The following is a 15,736-nucleotide window of genomic DNA, read 5'->3' as shown; positions in this document are numbered from 1 at the left end:
AGTGGAAAACAAAATTATCTATGGTAATTTAGGTGAACAAGGTTAGGGTTGGAGCCAAGCTTTTGATGAGACATGCATTATATTAGACAACAGCACGAAGTACGGTATGTACGAGTACGAATCTGATTTCTTGGACAAAGTGAGGTACTGCATGTACGGACGTACAAGTCTGGTACAGTTGAAATAACATAGACCAATACATGCTATCACATAGATAGATCATGGAGTATGTCATTTAGCAACTTACATACATCTAGAGCTGTCGGCGCATTATGCAGGCCCGGCCTGTACTTGAGTATGTACGGTTTACTGAGCATTTATCTGTATTGTAGTCGTAAGTCACTTACAGTGATAAGACGGACAATTTAAAAGCGGCAAGAAACTTTATTTTCCCCTCACCAATATAGTGTTGGGTATTTCAAGAAATTCTGTCATTCCGTCTCTAACATTGGTTGTAGGTGGTGTTTACGATTTGACAGCGACAAAACAAACATCTAATCCCGGGTGACAATGGTACAGCGCGGGTGAACTGGAACATAACACTTCTCGGTAATTCTTTGACAGAGCGTAACGTGAAGCTTGAATGAGCCGTATTAATGCGACTGATTGCATGATTTCCACTGGAGGGTTCGTGAACCGGTCTGCTCGGTTTATTAAGGGACATATGTGCATAAAACTTCGATAAAATCAACAAGTAGTAGATAAAATCCATGTAAAGTGTATTAATGTAGCTTTGACGTATTAAGAGCTCTGCACTGTGTTAACCAGCTTGACAGAATTTTGGCATCTATAAGAATTAATTGTCGTTTTGCGATGGTCCTAATTAAGGCATATAAATATATGTTGTCTATTATTCAGACTAGGACATTAAATGACATTCACAGAATATTGTGATTAAAGCTCATTCCCCGTTCATCGATCTTGGGGTGAAAAGTGCACAGACTGCGGCATACTGTCAAGCACAAAGACTTGACTCATCACAAACACGTGCCGTTTGTCTGCAGCTATGAGAAGCTGCAATGCAGAAGACCTAATGTGACATATCGATCTTCCGGTTTTCCTGTTGATTTTGCAAACATGTCATACTACTCTATCAAGTCGTCGTCGGTTAGATTGTAAAATTAAAATCAGCCTGTCATGTTTGTATGGATATGACACTGCATTGATTCACGGTAACAAACACCATCCTGTGTCCATTCTTTCTGGAATCAGACGACAAAATGGACCTATCGAAAAACAGTATCCGAGCACATTTAACACCGTACCAGAGTCTTCCCAGGTTAAGTTTATCACAAACATCCTTGTTAGAGGAGAATTTTAAGCAGAACCGAAATCCCACTGAGCTGGAGGTTGTACTCTATGCTGCAGAAGTTGGTATAACAGAAGAAGACGTTAAGGTAAATGATAATAACCATATTACAACTCGGCATAATCGAGCCTTTCTTGTGACCATTATTTGTATTTTCTTTCGTTGTGGAAAAAGCTGAAGATTTCCACCCTTCCTTTCTTTTAGACTGTAAAGTTGGACGATTCTGGTAAATTAAAAACTTATTTTTGAAAGGATGTTTGATTCGAAATGAATGTGGCAATACTGGATTTTATTTATTGAAAATACGCCTTAATCAGTGAATGCAAAATTTGTTGATGGTATCAGCTGAAACATGTTGAGACATGGAAGTCATACAGTTAGTGATGGGATAGTGCGATATATATATATATATATATATATATATATATATATATATATATATATATATATATATATATATATATATATATATATATATATCATTTGTATTGTTTGTCAGGTTTTTATTAATTTTTTAAAATTTCATTATATGTTTTGGGTAATGTAAAATTTATAGCTGTATAGCTATAATAACAGACGTTTTAATTGTAAATAAGATTTTATCTTGTAAACATTTGCAACCTTCTAGAATTAAAATTTCCATTAGGTAATAGTTTTATTTTGAAATGTTAAACGTGACCTAAGTAAGGTACAGAAGTAAACATTTTGTTTACGGAAAAATTAATTATTCCTGCAATAACATCTGAACTAGAAATGATTTTTTTATTGTTGTGTCCAGTATTTAATTTGGGCTGGGATATATTTATTTAAATTATTTATTCACTGGGAATACAAGTTCTCATCTGAATTATACTTTTTTAAATATAGACTTTGGTTGAAAGTGAAATTCAAATAAGGATAAATTCTTAGATATTATTATTGTAATTAAACAAAAGACTGCTGGCACATCATTATAACTCAGGTCATCACAGACTGTGATTGAACAAAAGACTGCTGGCACATCATTATAACTCAGGTCATCACACTGTGATTAAACAAAAGACTGCTGGCACATCGTTATAACTTAGGTCATCACAGACTGTGATTAAACAAAAGACTGCTGGCACATCATTATAACTCAGGTCATCACAGACTGTGATTAAACAAAAGACTGCTGGCACATCATTATAACTCAGGTCATCATAGACTGTGATTAAACAAAAGACTGCTGGCACATCATTATAACTCAGGTCATCACAGACATATAATCACTTTCAGCGTTGGATTTATTTTGGAATGCGACTAAAATGTATTCAGAACTATAAACATTAGGACTTGTAATAGTAATTCTAGAATTATTTGGGATTTAATTCGCAATACCGTCTTTTTTCTTCACATTTTCACTGTGCATTGTAGGGAAACAAATTATTTGTTTAATTTTGACAAAACTTTTTGGTTTTCACTCATTTATTTTACTTTGCTTAAGACCAGTGATTTATAACATTACATTGATGGGGTCTTACAAGTGTATATGTTATGACTAAGTTACTAATGGGGAGACTCAAGTATTAATGTCAGTTGTTTGCATAACTGTATTTTGTCACGCCCATTAAGTATGTATATATGGTTGTCTGGTGGAGATCTCGATAGTTTCTACACTATTACCCATGGGCTAAGTGTTTTACGGTAGGGAAAGATCCCTCACTATTACCCATGGGCTAAGTGTTTTACGGTAGGGGAAGATTCCTCACTATTACCCATGGGCTAAGTGTTTTACGGTAAGGAAAGATCCCTCACTATTACCCATGGGCTAAGTGTTTTACGGTAAGGAAAGATCCCTCACTATTACCCATGGGCTAAGTGTTTTACGGTAAGGAAAGATCCCTCACTATTACCCATGGGCTAAGTGTTTTACGGTAAGGAAAGATCCCTCACTATTACCCATGGGCTAAGTGTTTTACGGTAGGAAAAGATCCCTTTACTTGACTAAGGGATCCAAACCTGACATGTGTTGACACATTGTTGAAAACCAATGCCAGTTCTCAGACATGTGAGACAAACAACTCGAGTCATATAAACATTTTAGTAGAATCACCTCAACCCCTATAGCCCATTCCCAAGAGCAAGATCAAAATTCCAACAATACTGGCACAACTTACACATATAGGACCATAATTGAGCACAAATTTCATGTGTTGAGCTTCAACGGTGCAGAAGGAGTTCAACAAAACTACACACATACGACGTACTGGTGCACCCAATTGTATGGACTCTGTCGTAAGACCTTACTTTTCTTCTTGTTGGATGAAGTATACACATCCATAGCTAAATCAACAATTGTATGTACAATATGTTTTATATAGAGATTTATCTTGAAGACGACGTACGGCTTTTGCTGACAATTGTATCTGCAATGTGTTTTATATAGAGATTTATCTTGAAGACGACGTACGACTTTAGCTGACAGAGAATTGTCAATGTATAAAAGAGAAGTACAAACCATCTAAGTGTTATGATTGTATAGTAAACAGTGGGTAGAGATATTGGCTATATATTTGAACCTATTTAGTCACTGAATGCATGTCTAAATATCCTTTAAATAAGTTTGTACAAGCCTTTTCGATGGGCATTAATCGATTTTCAACTTCAAAGTGATTGACAAGTGTAATAGCTTGTACCTTTCCAGGAGCACTTATGAAGAATGAAAACCTGGACAAACATAATTTCCGCAAACAAAATAACTCAGCAATGCAAGTAGCTGTAGCCAGTTTTTTTCGTTATATAAGTAGTGTAGTCATGTTCGTTTAAATAATAACGGGGCACATATCATCAGACATAATCGTGTGTATGTAAAACACGTATCTCCCCGCTTCCATGGGTTTGATTCACATCCTGATCTAGGACTAGCGAACTTGCAAATGGCGTTGTTTTATTCTTAATTGCATGTAGTTGCAACCAATATTTATTGTCGTTAAAGTCACGTAATTATATTACTTGAAACAATAGTATAACCAAAAATGAAATATGTGTTTGTAAATCACGCATCCCCGATCTTTCCTGGTTTGATCTTCACCCCAAACGTTTGAGCCTCTTGGGTATATCCTCGAGGTAAAGGACTGCTCTAGGTACAAATAGTAGATGGTATTGGGCTTTTGTCTTTTCATGATCAGTGATTATATAAATTGTTATTGTGTGGGGATCTCAATATCTGCCAAGCCATTTTCTTAGGGGCAAGTCCCTTGGTGATAAGGATGGACAACAGGGACGGTGTCTCTTGCATGAACAATTTGTCTTTCTGTGCCAATTTAGTGTAAACAATTTTAAAGGACTGGGTTCTCAATAGTTTATATCATGTGTACACACACACACACACACACACACACACACACACACACACCCACCCACCCACCCATCCATCCATCCATCCATCCATCCATCCATACATACATACATACATACATACATACATACATACATACATACATACATACGTACATACATATATGGTGTAGATCTATATAGTTTCTGTATTATTACTGGTTAGGGATTCGTTTCATGGGGGTATGGAAATGTCTCGGTCGTCTCAGTCTTGCATGTATTACTTAGATAATTAGATGACAATTAGTTTATTGATGATACATGCCAATTTTCAGACACGTGAAATAAACAACTCAGGATTTGTATTTGAAATTTGTATCAAGTCACCCCGACCTCTGTTGAAATTTGTATCAAGTCACCACAACCTCTGTTGAAATTTGTGTCAAGTCACCACAACCTCTGTTGAAATTTGTATCAAGTCACCACAACCTCTGTTGCCCTCTTCATAGTAGCAAGATCAAAATTCCAAAATATTGGCACAATTTTGTACCCATAGGATCATAATTGATCCAAGTTTCATATGTACCCATATGATCATAATTGATCCAAGTTTCACATGTACCCATATGATCATAATTGATCCAAGTTTCACATGTACCCATAGGATCATAACTTATCCAAGTGTCACATGTCTAGCTTTACGGTGCAGGAGTAATTCAGTGATTCCATGACACACGAAGTTTTATTTCGTCCTAAAGGCATTAAATGTTCATAAATTTTATCAGTTAATGACTGATAGAGTTAAAAATGTCCATTTTATAACAGCAAATCTTGCAGCTAGTTCCTCTTTATAGCTACCTTTACTTGCTTGCCGGTATAACGACTTAAATTGCTTGCCAATAAAACGACTTAAATTCCTTGCCAGTATAACGACTTAAATTGCTTGCTAATATAACGACTTAAATTGCTTGCCAATATAGCAACCTAAATTGCTTGCCAATATAACGACTTAAATTGCTTACCAGTATAACGACTTAAATTGCTTGCCAGTATAACGAATTAAATTGCTTGCCAGTATAACGACTTAAATTGTATACCAGTATACCGACTTAAATTGTTTGCCAGTATACCGACTTAAATTGTATACCAGAATACCGACTTAAATTGCTTGCCAGTATAACAACTTAAATTGTATACCAGTATACCGACTTAAATTGCTTGCCAGTATAACGACTTAAATTGTATACCAGTATACCGACTTAAAAGGCTTGCCAGTATAACAACTTAAATTGTATACCAGTATACCGACTTAAATTGCTTGCCAGTATAACGACTTGAATTGTATACCAGTATACCGACTTAATTTGCTTGCCAGCATACCGACTTAAATTGCTTGCCAGTATACCGACTTGAATTGTATACCAGTATACCGACTTAATTTGCTTGCCAGCATACCGACTTAAATTGCTTGCCAGTATACCGACTTGAATTGTATACCAGTATACCGACTTAATTTGCTTGCCAGCATACCGACTTAAATTGCTTGCCAGTATAACGACTTAAATTTTTCACTGTATGTATCAACCAACTACTTATTTAGCATCGATATATCTACCAGGAGCCACACCAGCTCAGTTGGAAGAATGTCGGACTAGTAATGCAAGGGTCGCAGGCTCCTGGGTTGGATGCCTCAGTGTGTTCATGGGAAAGGCACTTCGCTTACATTTCCATGCCATCATGTAGCCAATATTGTGTCAAAGTGCCAATAAAACAACCAGCCAACACACATTATGCATATTTTAATCTATACTTAAAATGAAAAGTTTATAATACAAAATTTGCGTAATTTATCTTTAAATTACTTTTGCTCCTATTTCAGAAATGGTTTCAGCATCGGTTGGCAGTATGGCGACAACAGCAGGGTCTTCCTGCCAACAGTGGTTACATTAACAACTAGAGTGTGAACAATCCAACCACTTGCGTAACTGGTCCCGATTGACAGCGGTCTATATGACTAACATACATTTCAGATGCACGGAAAAACTATGTCAAACTTACTCTATACCTCAGTATTGATGTTGTTCCAATATACGACTACACATTGTCTGTCTGTCTGGTCATGTTCAGACTGTCATTTTGTGTTATGAAAAAGTATGACCTAGCTAATATTCGTACCGACTATGTTCACATTATACCACGTGTTTAATTCACATGGCTTAGTCTTGTGAACGTGTAACTATCTGAACTAAATGTGTTCTTATTTACGGCATTAATTATTTCCTTGATGTATTTTTTAAATTTGTAAATATATCGTATGTTTCACGTGAAAGAAATGTTCCGTGTCTTTCCAAACCGATGCGATTTATTTTTATTTTTCGTTGTTAAATTTCATGATCGAATGCAAAATAGGTTTCCGAAGTATTTTCTTAGAATGTAAAGGTCTTACGACACTTTGTTTAGCAGACACTTCGTCAAATGCTTTAACTTAGCCTATCGCTAAAATAATAACCATAACAGGGTTAAACATGCGTATGAGTTTTTCGACAAGTCGTTGAAGGCGTTGAAACTAAATCTGTCAGTAAAGTGTCTGTAGACGAAGTGTATATACGAAGTTTTGACGAAGTTTCGTGCATCCGGTTTTAGTTTTTATTAACCTTGTAGAAACTTGATGATGGAAAAAGTGTGTTTTGCTATGATTTTGACACCTGTTTATAATGGGTTTTTTGAAAAACAAAAAAGTCTTTTTTCTATCTAATTTCAACATTATTGCGTTACTGTGAAATAAATTTTGTGTTCAAATGCACATTATTTTATTGTGTTTTGCTAGTCACCAATAAATGAATTACGTGCACAAAAAGCACGACAGTATGATAGAATGTGTACTTGACATTTACTGCTTGCATAATGTTTAATGATTAAATATCGTTAGCATATTAAATAAATAAATAAAAACGTTTCTTACACATTTCCAGTTAAGGAACATTGCATTTCAAGATGACAATCAAATACTACATCATGTGGAAGATTACGACAGGTTTTGGAAGTGGCATGAAGTGTACCCAAAATGTGTTTGTTTTTGAAAATCAGATTTGGTCTCGAAGCTTTGAAAAACTCGTGCTAAAACATTAAATTGATTATCATGTACATATTTAATAGGGCGTATCAATTTCTTTGTTAAATACAAGTCGGATCATTTTCTATGTTAAATACAAGGCGTACCATTTTCCATGTTAAATACAAGGCGGATCATTTTCTATGTTAAATACAAGGCGGATCAATTTCTTTGTTAAATACAAGGCGTATAAATTTCTGTTAAATACAAGGCGTATCATTTTCTATGTTAAATACAAGGCGTATCAATTTCTATGTTAAATACAAGGCGTATCAATTTCTATGTTAAATACAAGGCTTAGATTGTTCAGCTCAATCACATAAGTTAATTCGCCGTATCTGGAGGCAGCTGTGATGTATACATGGCTCGTATATAAATTACAATGGTTTTACTTCTGCCGTATCTTCCGGTACCTGGATAGACTAAAACTGTGTTCCAAATCGGAAGCGTATCTGTCTGCAAAAAGGCATATCGCTGAAAAAGAAATCAAAATAACCAGATCGAAATTACAGAAACTTATCATCAAGACTACAACGTTTTCAAATTTTGAAACCACATACAGAAGTTGTTCATCGTGGTTAGCGTTATGAAAATGTGGATCATGAACTAGTTTGTATAATTGTATGTAATTTTTTTATCAGCCATATGAAAATGTGGATCATGGACTAGTTTGTGTAATTGTATGTAATTATCAGCCTTATGAAAAGTAATTTAAAGATTAAACTTTAGGTTTATATCGGTTTTGTAGTTTGAAGGTCTTCAGACAACACTCCCCATCAACTTGTAATGTGAAAAGCTTTTATTTCTAATTATTTACTTGTGTGCTTATTTTTATTTATTTTTATTCTTCATACATCCAGTAGTTTTAATTTCACAAAATTCGAAACTTGATCACATAAGTTGTGACTTGTTTTCTTATACTCTTGAACACTGTACCGGATTTATGGGCCTGTAATCTATATGTATTTATACTTAAAATTTAAAGGGCTGTCTTTCACTTTTTGTAATAACAATATAATTATATTGTGAAAAATAGTCTAAAGGTTGAAATTAATTTAATTTTGTGTAGATGGGGCAGTGCCGGATTAAGCTAGTGCGGCGCCTGTAGCATATGCTATAATGGAGCCCTAAATGAAAAAAACTCACATGAATATTAAAACATACATTTTTAACTTGCTTAGTAAAGTAAAAAATTTTTTTTTTCATTGGCTGTATAGTCAGATAATACGACAAATTTGTCTGACAATTGAGTAATAGTATTATTTACATATAGGCAATTGATAGCTTGAAAGAATTTAGCGCGGGGCCCTTGAAAGTGCGGGGCCCGTAGCATATGCTACTTTTGCTACTAGGATAATCCGGCATTGATATGGGTGATGATATGATAATGACAACTACTTCTCTCTCTGTTGTCCAAATCATGTTCACAATTTTTGTAAATGAATTTTGTGGCATGGGAGGTAACTTTTGTTTTAAGAAAATCTGAGTTGCAATAGGTGTTTCCCCTTCACATGTCTTATATCTCTTTGAATAGGCCTTGTCGCGAAATGAATTATCATAAATCTCGTGTAGGAATGGGCTCAGTAACACTGATTATTTGAAAAAATTAGACGTACAAGTTTAAAATGACTTCAGAAAATTGGAACCACGGCTTGCACTTACACTGTAAAATGTGAAGGTTACAATTATTAAATCCCTGCAAAGAAATCATCTGCATTTATTATCGATTTATTGGACTCTGTTAGAGAAGTTGAAATGGCACTGTCAAACTGAAGATCAAGGTCGTTTTAAACTGTGGATTAATCTCGACATTGTAAAATCTCTCATCTGGCTCTAATTTAGTACACATGGAGTGTTAACCTTCCCACAATTCAACATGTGCAGCAATCCAACGATGAGTTTGACATGACCAGTGGAAAAGCTAGCCTTCATTTGACACACGTTTCAGCTCATTCTGGCAGTAGAAAAGTTAGTTTTATCTGTGGATCAACTTTCGAATGCTCAACGAAGTATCATTAAGACAGACAACAGTCAGGATCAGCCGTGTTTAGCACGCGCGATTTTGGTAGCTAAAGCTTATGAAATGAACACAGAAAGGAAACGAACACGGGGAATGCCAAACAGCGAAGAGAATCATATATTATTTTGGAACTAAATGGATAAAATTCAAGAATTGCTATCTCCTCGATATACGTTTAAAGTTTACCCTCACGTCATTCGCATAGAAATCCTGTATCGAGGAACCCATTTTCGGTGACGGAAGGTTTATTCTAGTTCATAATCACCAAAATCATTTCGATGCCTCTGCCAGTTAAGACGCAATGTTGCATCAACAATATTACACTCAGAGATATTACAAGGAACCAGATAAGTCATTGGATCACCAACACAAGAAAGGAAACGGGACCATTGTTTAGATTTAATCTTTTTAAGTTAGACAGAGACTCACAGTCATGACGTTTGTATCGTCCATTGCACTTGCATCGACTGTATTCTGGAACCTTAATTTCATCAGTGTTGGAAGTGTAGAGTACCCATAAGTGGATATCTAATGGATCTCATGCTCTTTTTGATTTCGCTCAGTGGGTTTTGCACTCCACGGACGACGCCTGGGACGGAGATGAGGTCGGTCTTTACGGCAACTGTTATAAAAACGTACAAATGTCTTTGAATTTTTTTTAATAGAACATTGGACCGAATCTTCAAAACCAGAATTGAATTGAGTCAAAATCATTTACATCAGTATCGGAAACGTATAATTTAAAGATTCCACGACTTATTTCGCTAAGCCTTTCAGTAAAATGCGTAAAACATTTGGAATGACTGAACAGGCTTAATTAGTTTTCCTCAAAGTTTTGGCGGTAAAGGAAATAAACACGGTGTGTCCCTGCATTTGCTTGAAGTCCATTACTAAGACCCCGACGGCAGGGCCGTATTATACAATAGGCACAGTAGGCAATGTGCCTAGGGCGTATGAATCCATGTTTCTGTAAAGTGTATACACATAGATGCAGAGTCATGTCAGTGTCAATCGTTTTATTAAAGAAGTACCGAGGGCCTACGGAGACCTTGGTGGCAACCTACCAGACGGCATGAAGACCGAACAACGATAAGCTATCTACGCATGGTACCAATCTCACTAATCAGTCCCTTTGCTTTTCAAGAAGAAATGTTAAAATATTGTCGGTCCGAGGTCGACATATCACGACCTTTCTGTAGATAATGTCGACAGTTAGTTTTTGAGATCGGAATTTTCATTTCCTTGAAGAAAGTTTCCACCATTGCTAAGGATTGGCGATTAGTGTGCAGAAAGACGTTAGTGCTCGAAAAATAACTAGCCATCATACTTCCTCAGTCATATCAGCCTCTTTTCCGTCCATATTTGGTCCAAGTTTTGAATTGGTAATATTATTTGAGCCACACAGACAAGTGGATAAAACATACCAGAAACGGTAGAGACAAAAAGTTTGGATCTTATTTAGTTGGTGGTTGGGACAGATAGTGTACAGATTTCATGGATGTATACTTCATGAATGTCCCACATGTTATCCAACTCAGAACTTAAATAAATCCATCGACAGCGTCCACTATAGTAGACTGGTACGACAAAACTTACCAGCGAAGCCAGAGTTTGGTTATTCAAGGATACAGTGTGATGGAAATGTTGGAACATGAGTACGATCAATGATTGAAAGCAGATCCAGACTTTCGCACGCATCGTTGAAGACAATGATGTGGTGGACATCGAGCCATTGAATTCTCGCGACATTTTATTTGGCGGACGGACCAGTGCAACAAGCTTGTTATACGAAGTAGAAAAATCTCAAGGAAGACAAAGCAGATGTATTGACAGTGCGTTCGCTGAACTTTTGGGAGTGTTAATAAGCGTGAGTTTCTACTTGTCACCACGAAGTAAGAAGGTTTGATTAAACGTAAAGTTATTTCACTGTCGAACGTATTCCTTCCCGTGATGCCTTATCATTACCTCGTAAAAATGATATTTCATTTATGCCTTACGTGTGCTGAAACATGTAATCAGCACCAACGTTGTCGATACGATGACAATTAATGCACCCTGACAGGATCCTGGGCGAGTGTAGAATTATTTCATGTTCTCGATCGTTGATACTTATTGTTAAAAGTTTACTTAATTTGGCAACTTCCTACCAAAGAACAAATACCAATTGGACGAGGACTCGAATCAGGGATTTTATCAGGTTACATCAACGAGTTCCTCAAATTGAAACAAGAAACCAGCGGTTATCCCTCTTTGTGTCACAGTTCAGAAGAAAACACAATTCAAACAATGTTCCTGATCTCAAGAAGGTGCCGGCTTCGGAAACGTGAACGGTTATTTGCTAAAGTCATGCTGATGTTGCCCAAGACTGAATACTTGGTAGATCTAAGACAACACTTTTGAGCACACTGACGTTAAAAGAAGCACGTAGAAAGCATCTGTGAAGATTTGTTCTTGGTGAGTTATGAAGAGGTAATAAAGCTAGTTACACTGTATGGGTTTGGCTATATCATTATTGCTGCTAATGTGATTCCCCCGAATCGTTTTCTTCGCTCTCGTATATGCATGCACATATCAATAAAGACAAAAACAGTGAAAGTGACATACAAATTATATATCTTGCATGCAAAGTGTGCATAACTTTGAAAACTACTGTTTCTTTTGTTGCAGCCCTATTGACACCATTCTCTACTATATCGAAGAGAGAAGAAATCTTAATCCATTCTGAAAGATTCCCATTCTTTTCTTCGACAATCATAGCATCAAATTCAATTTGTCGAAAAATATTTCTTGAATTTTCCATTTCGTTGATATTCATTATGTTGATTTTCATTTCCTGGTACTAAATTGGTTCCATCGTTTCATCGAAATTATTACGTCAATAATGTTTAAGTCGCCTGTAATTTTATCGACTCTACTTAAAATACTGTTTTTATTTATTGCTACAATTACCGTGGAGCACACATTGCAAAACATGGAGACGCATTCAGGAATCAGGTCATGAGATTCGGTATGACTCCGATCTTGAATTCACTCTCAAAGCACGAAGTTTGGCCGCCGTCGCATTTCTACCACCAGAAGAGGGGGCCCCGAGTGGCCGAGTGGTCTAAAGCGCTCTCCGTTATGGATCACTGCCATCTTACCTCTGTCTGCGTGGGTTCGAGTCTCGGATTCGGCCAATGTGGGTATGTGAGAAAGTTTGCCAGTAGCTTCTCGTGTGTCGGTGGTTCTTTCCGGGGTTTTTCTCGGGTTCTTCCTCCACCATTAATATTGGCCGCCATGTATAGCCTATCGTGTCCTGAAAAATGGCGTTAAACCCCACAACAACAACAACAACAACAACCACCAGAAGACGTTGTCAGAGGGTATTAACTACTTTCTCACACGAGAACTTTCCAGATGAACTAGATCAAGTCGTTGATTATTTTGAATCAGATTATTCGGAAATATAGGCAGAGGATCTCGTCGACGTCTTTGAACGTTTTCACATGCAATGTTGTTGCAGTCTTTATGCGTCAAGAAAGATCTGCCAAGAATGACCAGTTCATTAGAAGGATAGCATATCTCTTTGAATGGTGTGATCAACAAAACACATCCTACAATATCAACATTACTCATGAAGTCACACTATCAACCAGTTGCTCACAAACAAAAGACGACACTGGATTACTTTCTTATTACACTGAAGAGAAATTTGAACGACTGCGCAGAAAATCATTGAAAATTTATCAGTTCAATTGCTGTTGTGCTTGGGGCAGATTGTTGCTTCCCTGAAAGAATTCAAGAGGGATTTTTCGTGTAAATTTTCCCAAACCCAAAGCCAAAATGGAAAATTAATCAAACTGTTTTAAAATAATATGAGTAATTGTTGTGCTTGTAAAAATTGTAAAAACAATTTCATACTAAATTTACCCATATGTTCAATTGCATATCATGTCTGAGTCAAAATATAGGATGCGGTGTAGAAAATGTGTGTATAAGTATTGTTTATGTTTGTCTTGTATTACCATGGATGGTTATTTTTTTAAAGTACCTTTTGAATATTGGAATCCTGCATCATAATTTCATTAGTAGCTTGTGTAAAGATGAAGAAGAAAAAAACATAACCCTATACATTAAGTTCTTGAACGGCCCTGATCCAGTTCAGTATTCATACTTGCAAAACTGGATTTTGACATCATTTATTTCAAAATATTTTAACTTGAATTTTTTTAAATACAATTTTTATTATGAATGTTTGTTTTGGTCACAAAATATCTTAACTTTATGAAGAGGTTAAACTGATAACAAAATAATTTGTCTTTATTAAGCATGAGGCTTTAAATAACAGCTAGCTATGCCCTTCCATTTATGGTTGTTTCATTATGTTGACTTCAATTAAAATTTATTACTAACAAATTATTGATTTTAAAACACCTGCAAAATGTTTTGACATCAGTGAAGTAAAACAGAGCGAGTCACACTAATTAATGAACAAAGGAAATAACGGATGCCAATATATATCTTTTCAACGTGCCTATAGTTGTGAATTTCTTCGTGCCTTTATTTTTCTTTCTTTCTCTCGAGAGTATGATAAATGGACGTTTCACATGGATGCACTGGGTTACATCATGGGTAACACGATATCCTCATGAAATGGGTAACATGATATCCTCATGAAATGGACGTTTCACATGGATGCACTGGGTAACATGATATCCTCATGAAATGGACGTTTCACACGGATGCACTGGGTAACATGACATCCTCATGAAATGGACGTTTTACATGGATGCACTGGGTAACATGATATCCTCATTACATGGACGTTTCACATGGATGCACTGAGTAACATGATATCCTCATGAAATGGGTAACATGATATCTTCATGAAATAGACGTTTCACATGGATGCACTGGCTAACATGATATCCTTATGATATGGGTAACATGATATCCTCATTACATGGACGTTTCACATGGATGCACTGGGTAACATGATATCCTCATTACATGGACGTTTCACATGGATGCACTGGGTAACATGATATCCTCATGAAATGCTTTTATCAGCCCAACTGAGGATACATGATAACGCTCTCAAAGGACGTACACTTTCTTCATAACTTAGGCAACATTTTAAAAATTGATTATTTATTTATTGTGACTTAATGTTTTTTCCCCAATTTTAATTATTAATTGATAATAATATTTTTTATCGTAGATCAGAAAAAGTACCTAAATTTTATTCTCACATGAAAAAAATACATGTATGATATAAATTTAAGGAGCGCGAATTCGTGAAGAAAGCTTTATTTAAAATTTAAAAACAAAAACACACTTTTTTGTTTTACTGAAGTCATACTAGAAATTCTGATTTAATTAAGACGCATACCAAACTTTGCAAGAACAGAAAGATTATGTTACGTTGTCCTCCTGTAGAGAAATTTCATTTTGAAGTTTGTCAGGATAGTCGTTCTTCTTCCAGATCGTGGACCCCGAGTGGCCGAGTGGTCTATAGCGCTCACTGTTACGGATCACTGCCATCTCACCTCTGTTTGCATGGGTTCGAATCTCTGGCTTGGCCAATGTGGGTACGTGAGAAAGCTTGTCAGTACCTTCCCGTGGGTCGGTGGTTCTTTCAGGGGTTTTCCCAGTTTCTTCCTTCACCACTTATACTGGCCGCCATGTATAGCCTATCTTGTGCTGAAAAATATGGTTAAGCCCCATAACAATCAACAACAATACTCGTAGATCGCCAGCATCGTGCTGCAGCCTTGACCTGATTTTCGCCATCGAAAATCCTAATTTCGTGAAAAGTTTAAGCTTTTTTTCTTCTTCAGAAACGTTCTGAAAGATTCTTTTAATAATCAGTTAGGAAAATTTAAGAAATGTCGGGAATATTTCGTAATGAATATGTTGCTGATGCTACTGAATCCGCTACTTTGACGATAGCTTGGGAGCCGGATCAACAGTAACTAAGTGGGTCTTATCTCTTTATCTCGGAACTATGCATTCTCTC

At 36.2% G+C, this 15,736-nt stretch overlaps 1 protein-coding gene across 1 annotated transcript; it reads left to right on the top strand.

Annotated features, from left to right (window-relative positions):
- Window positions 1–204: 204 nt before the first annotated feature.
- Window positions 205–7,409, top strand: LOC149787431 (homeodomain-only protein-like). Its single transcript, XM_089978044.1, has 2 exons — window positions 205–1,397; window positions 6,486–7,409. Exons 1-2 carry the CDS (start codon window positions 1,221–1,223, stop codon window positions 6,561–6,563), a joined length of 255 nt encoding a protein of 84 aa, XP_089834170.1. The 5' UTR covers window positions 205–1,220; the 3' UTR covers window positions 6,564–7,409.
- Window positions 7,410–15,736: the final 8,327 nt, after the last annotated feature.

This window comes from Sinohyriopsis cumingii, chromosome 12 (genome assembly GCF_028554795.1).
Source record: "Sinohyriopsis cumingii isolate HCF-2022 chromosome 12, ASM2855479v2, whole genome shotgun sequence".
Lineage (NCBI taxonomy): Eukaryota > Metazoa > Mollusca > Bivalvia > Unionida > Unionidae > Sinohyriopsis > Sinohyriopsis cumingii.
This window is presented reverse-complemented; position numbering and strand designations above follow the sequence as displayed.

Bases quoted from the DNA above. Each gene is read 5' to 3' on its own strand.
- LOC149787431 (XM_089978044.1), top strand. From the start codon at position 1,221: ATGGACCTATCGAAAAACAGTATCCGAGCACATTTAACACCGTACCAG. The intron at 1,398-6,485 runs GTAAATGATAAT...CTCCTATTTCAG, and splicing joins TAACAGAAGAAGACGTTAAG to AAATGGTTTCAGCATCGGTT.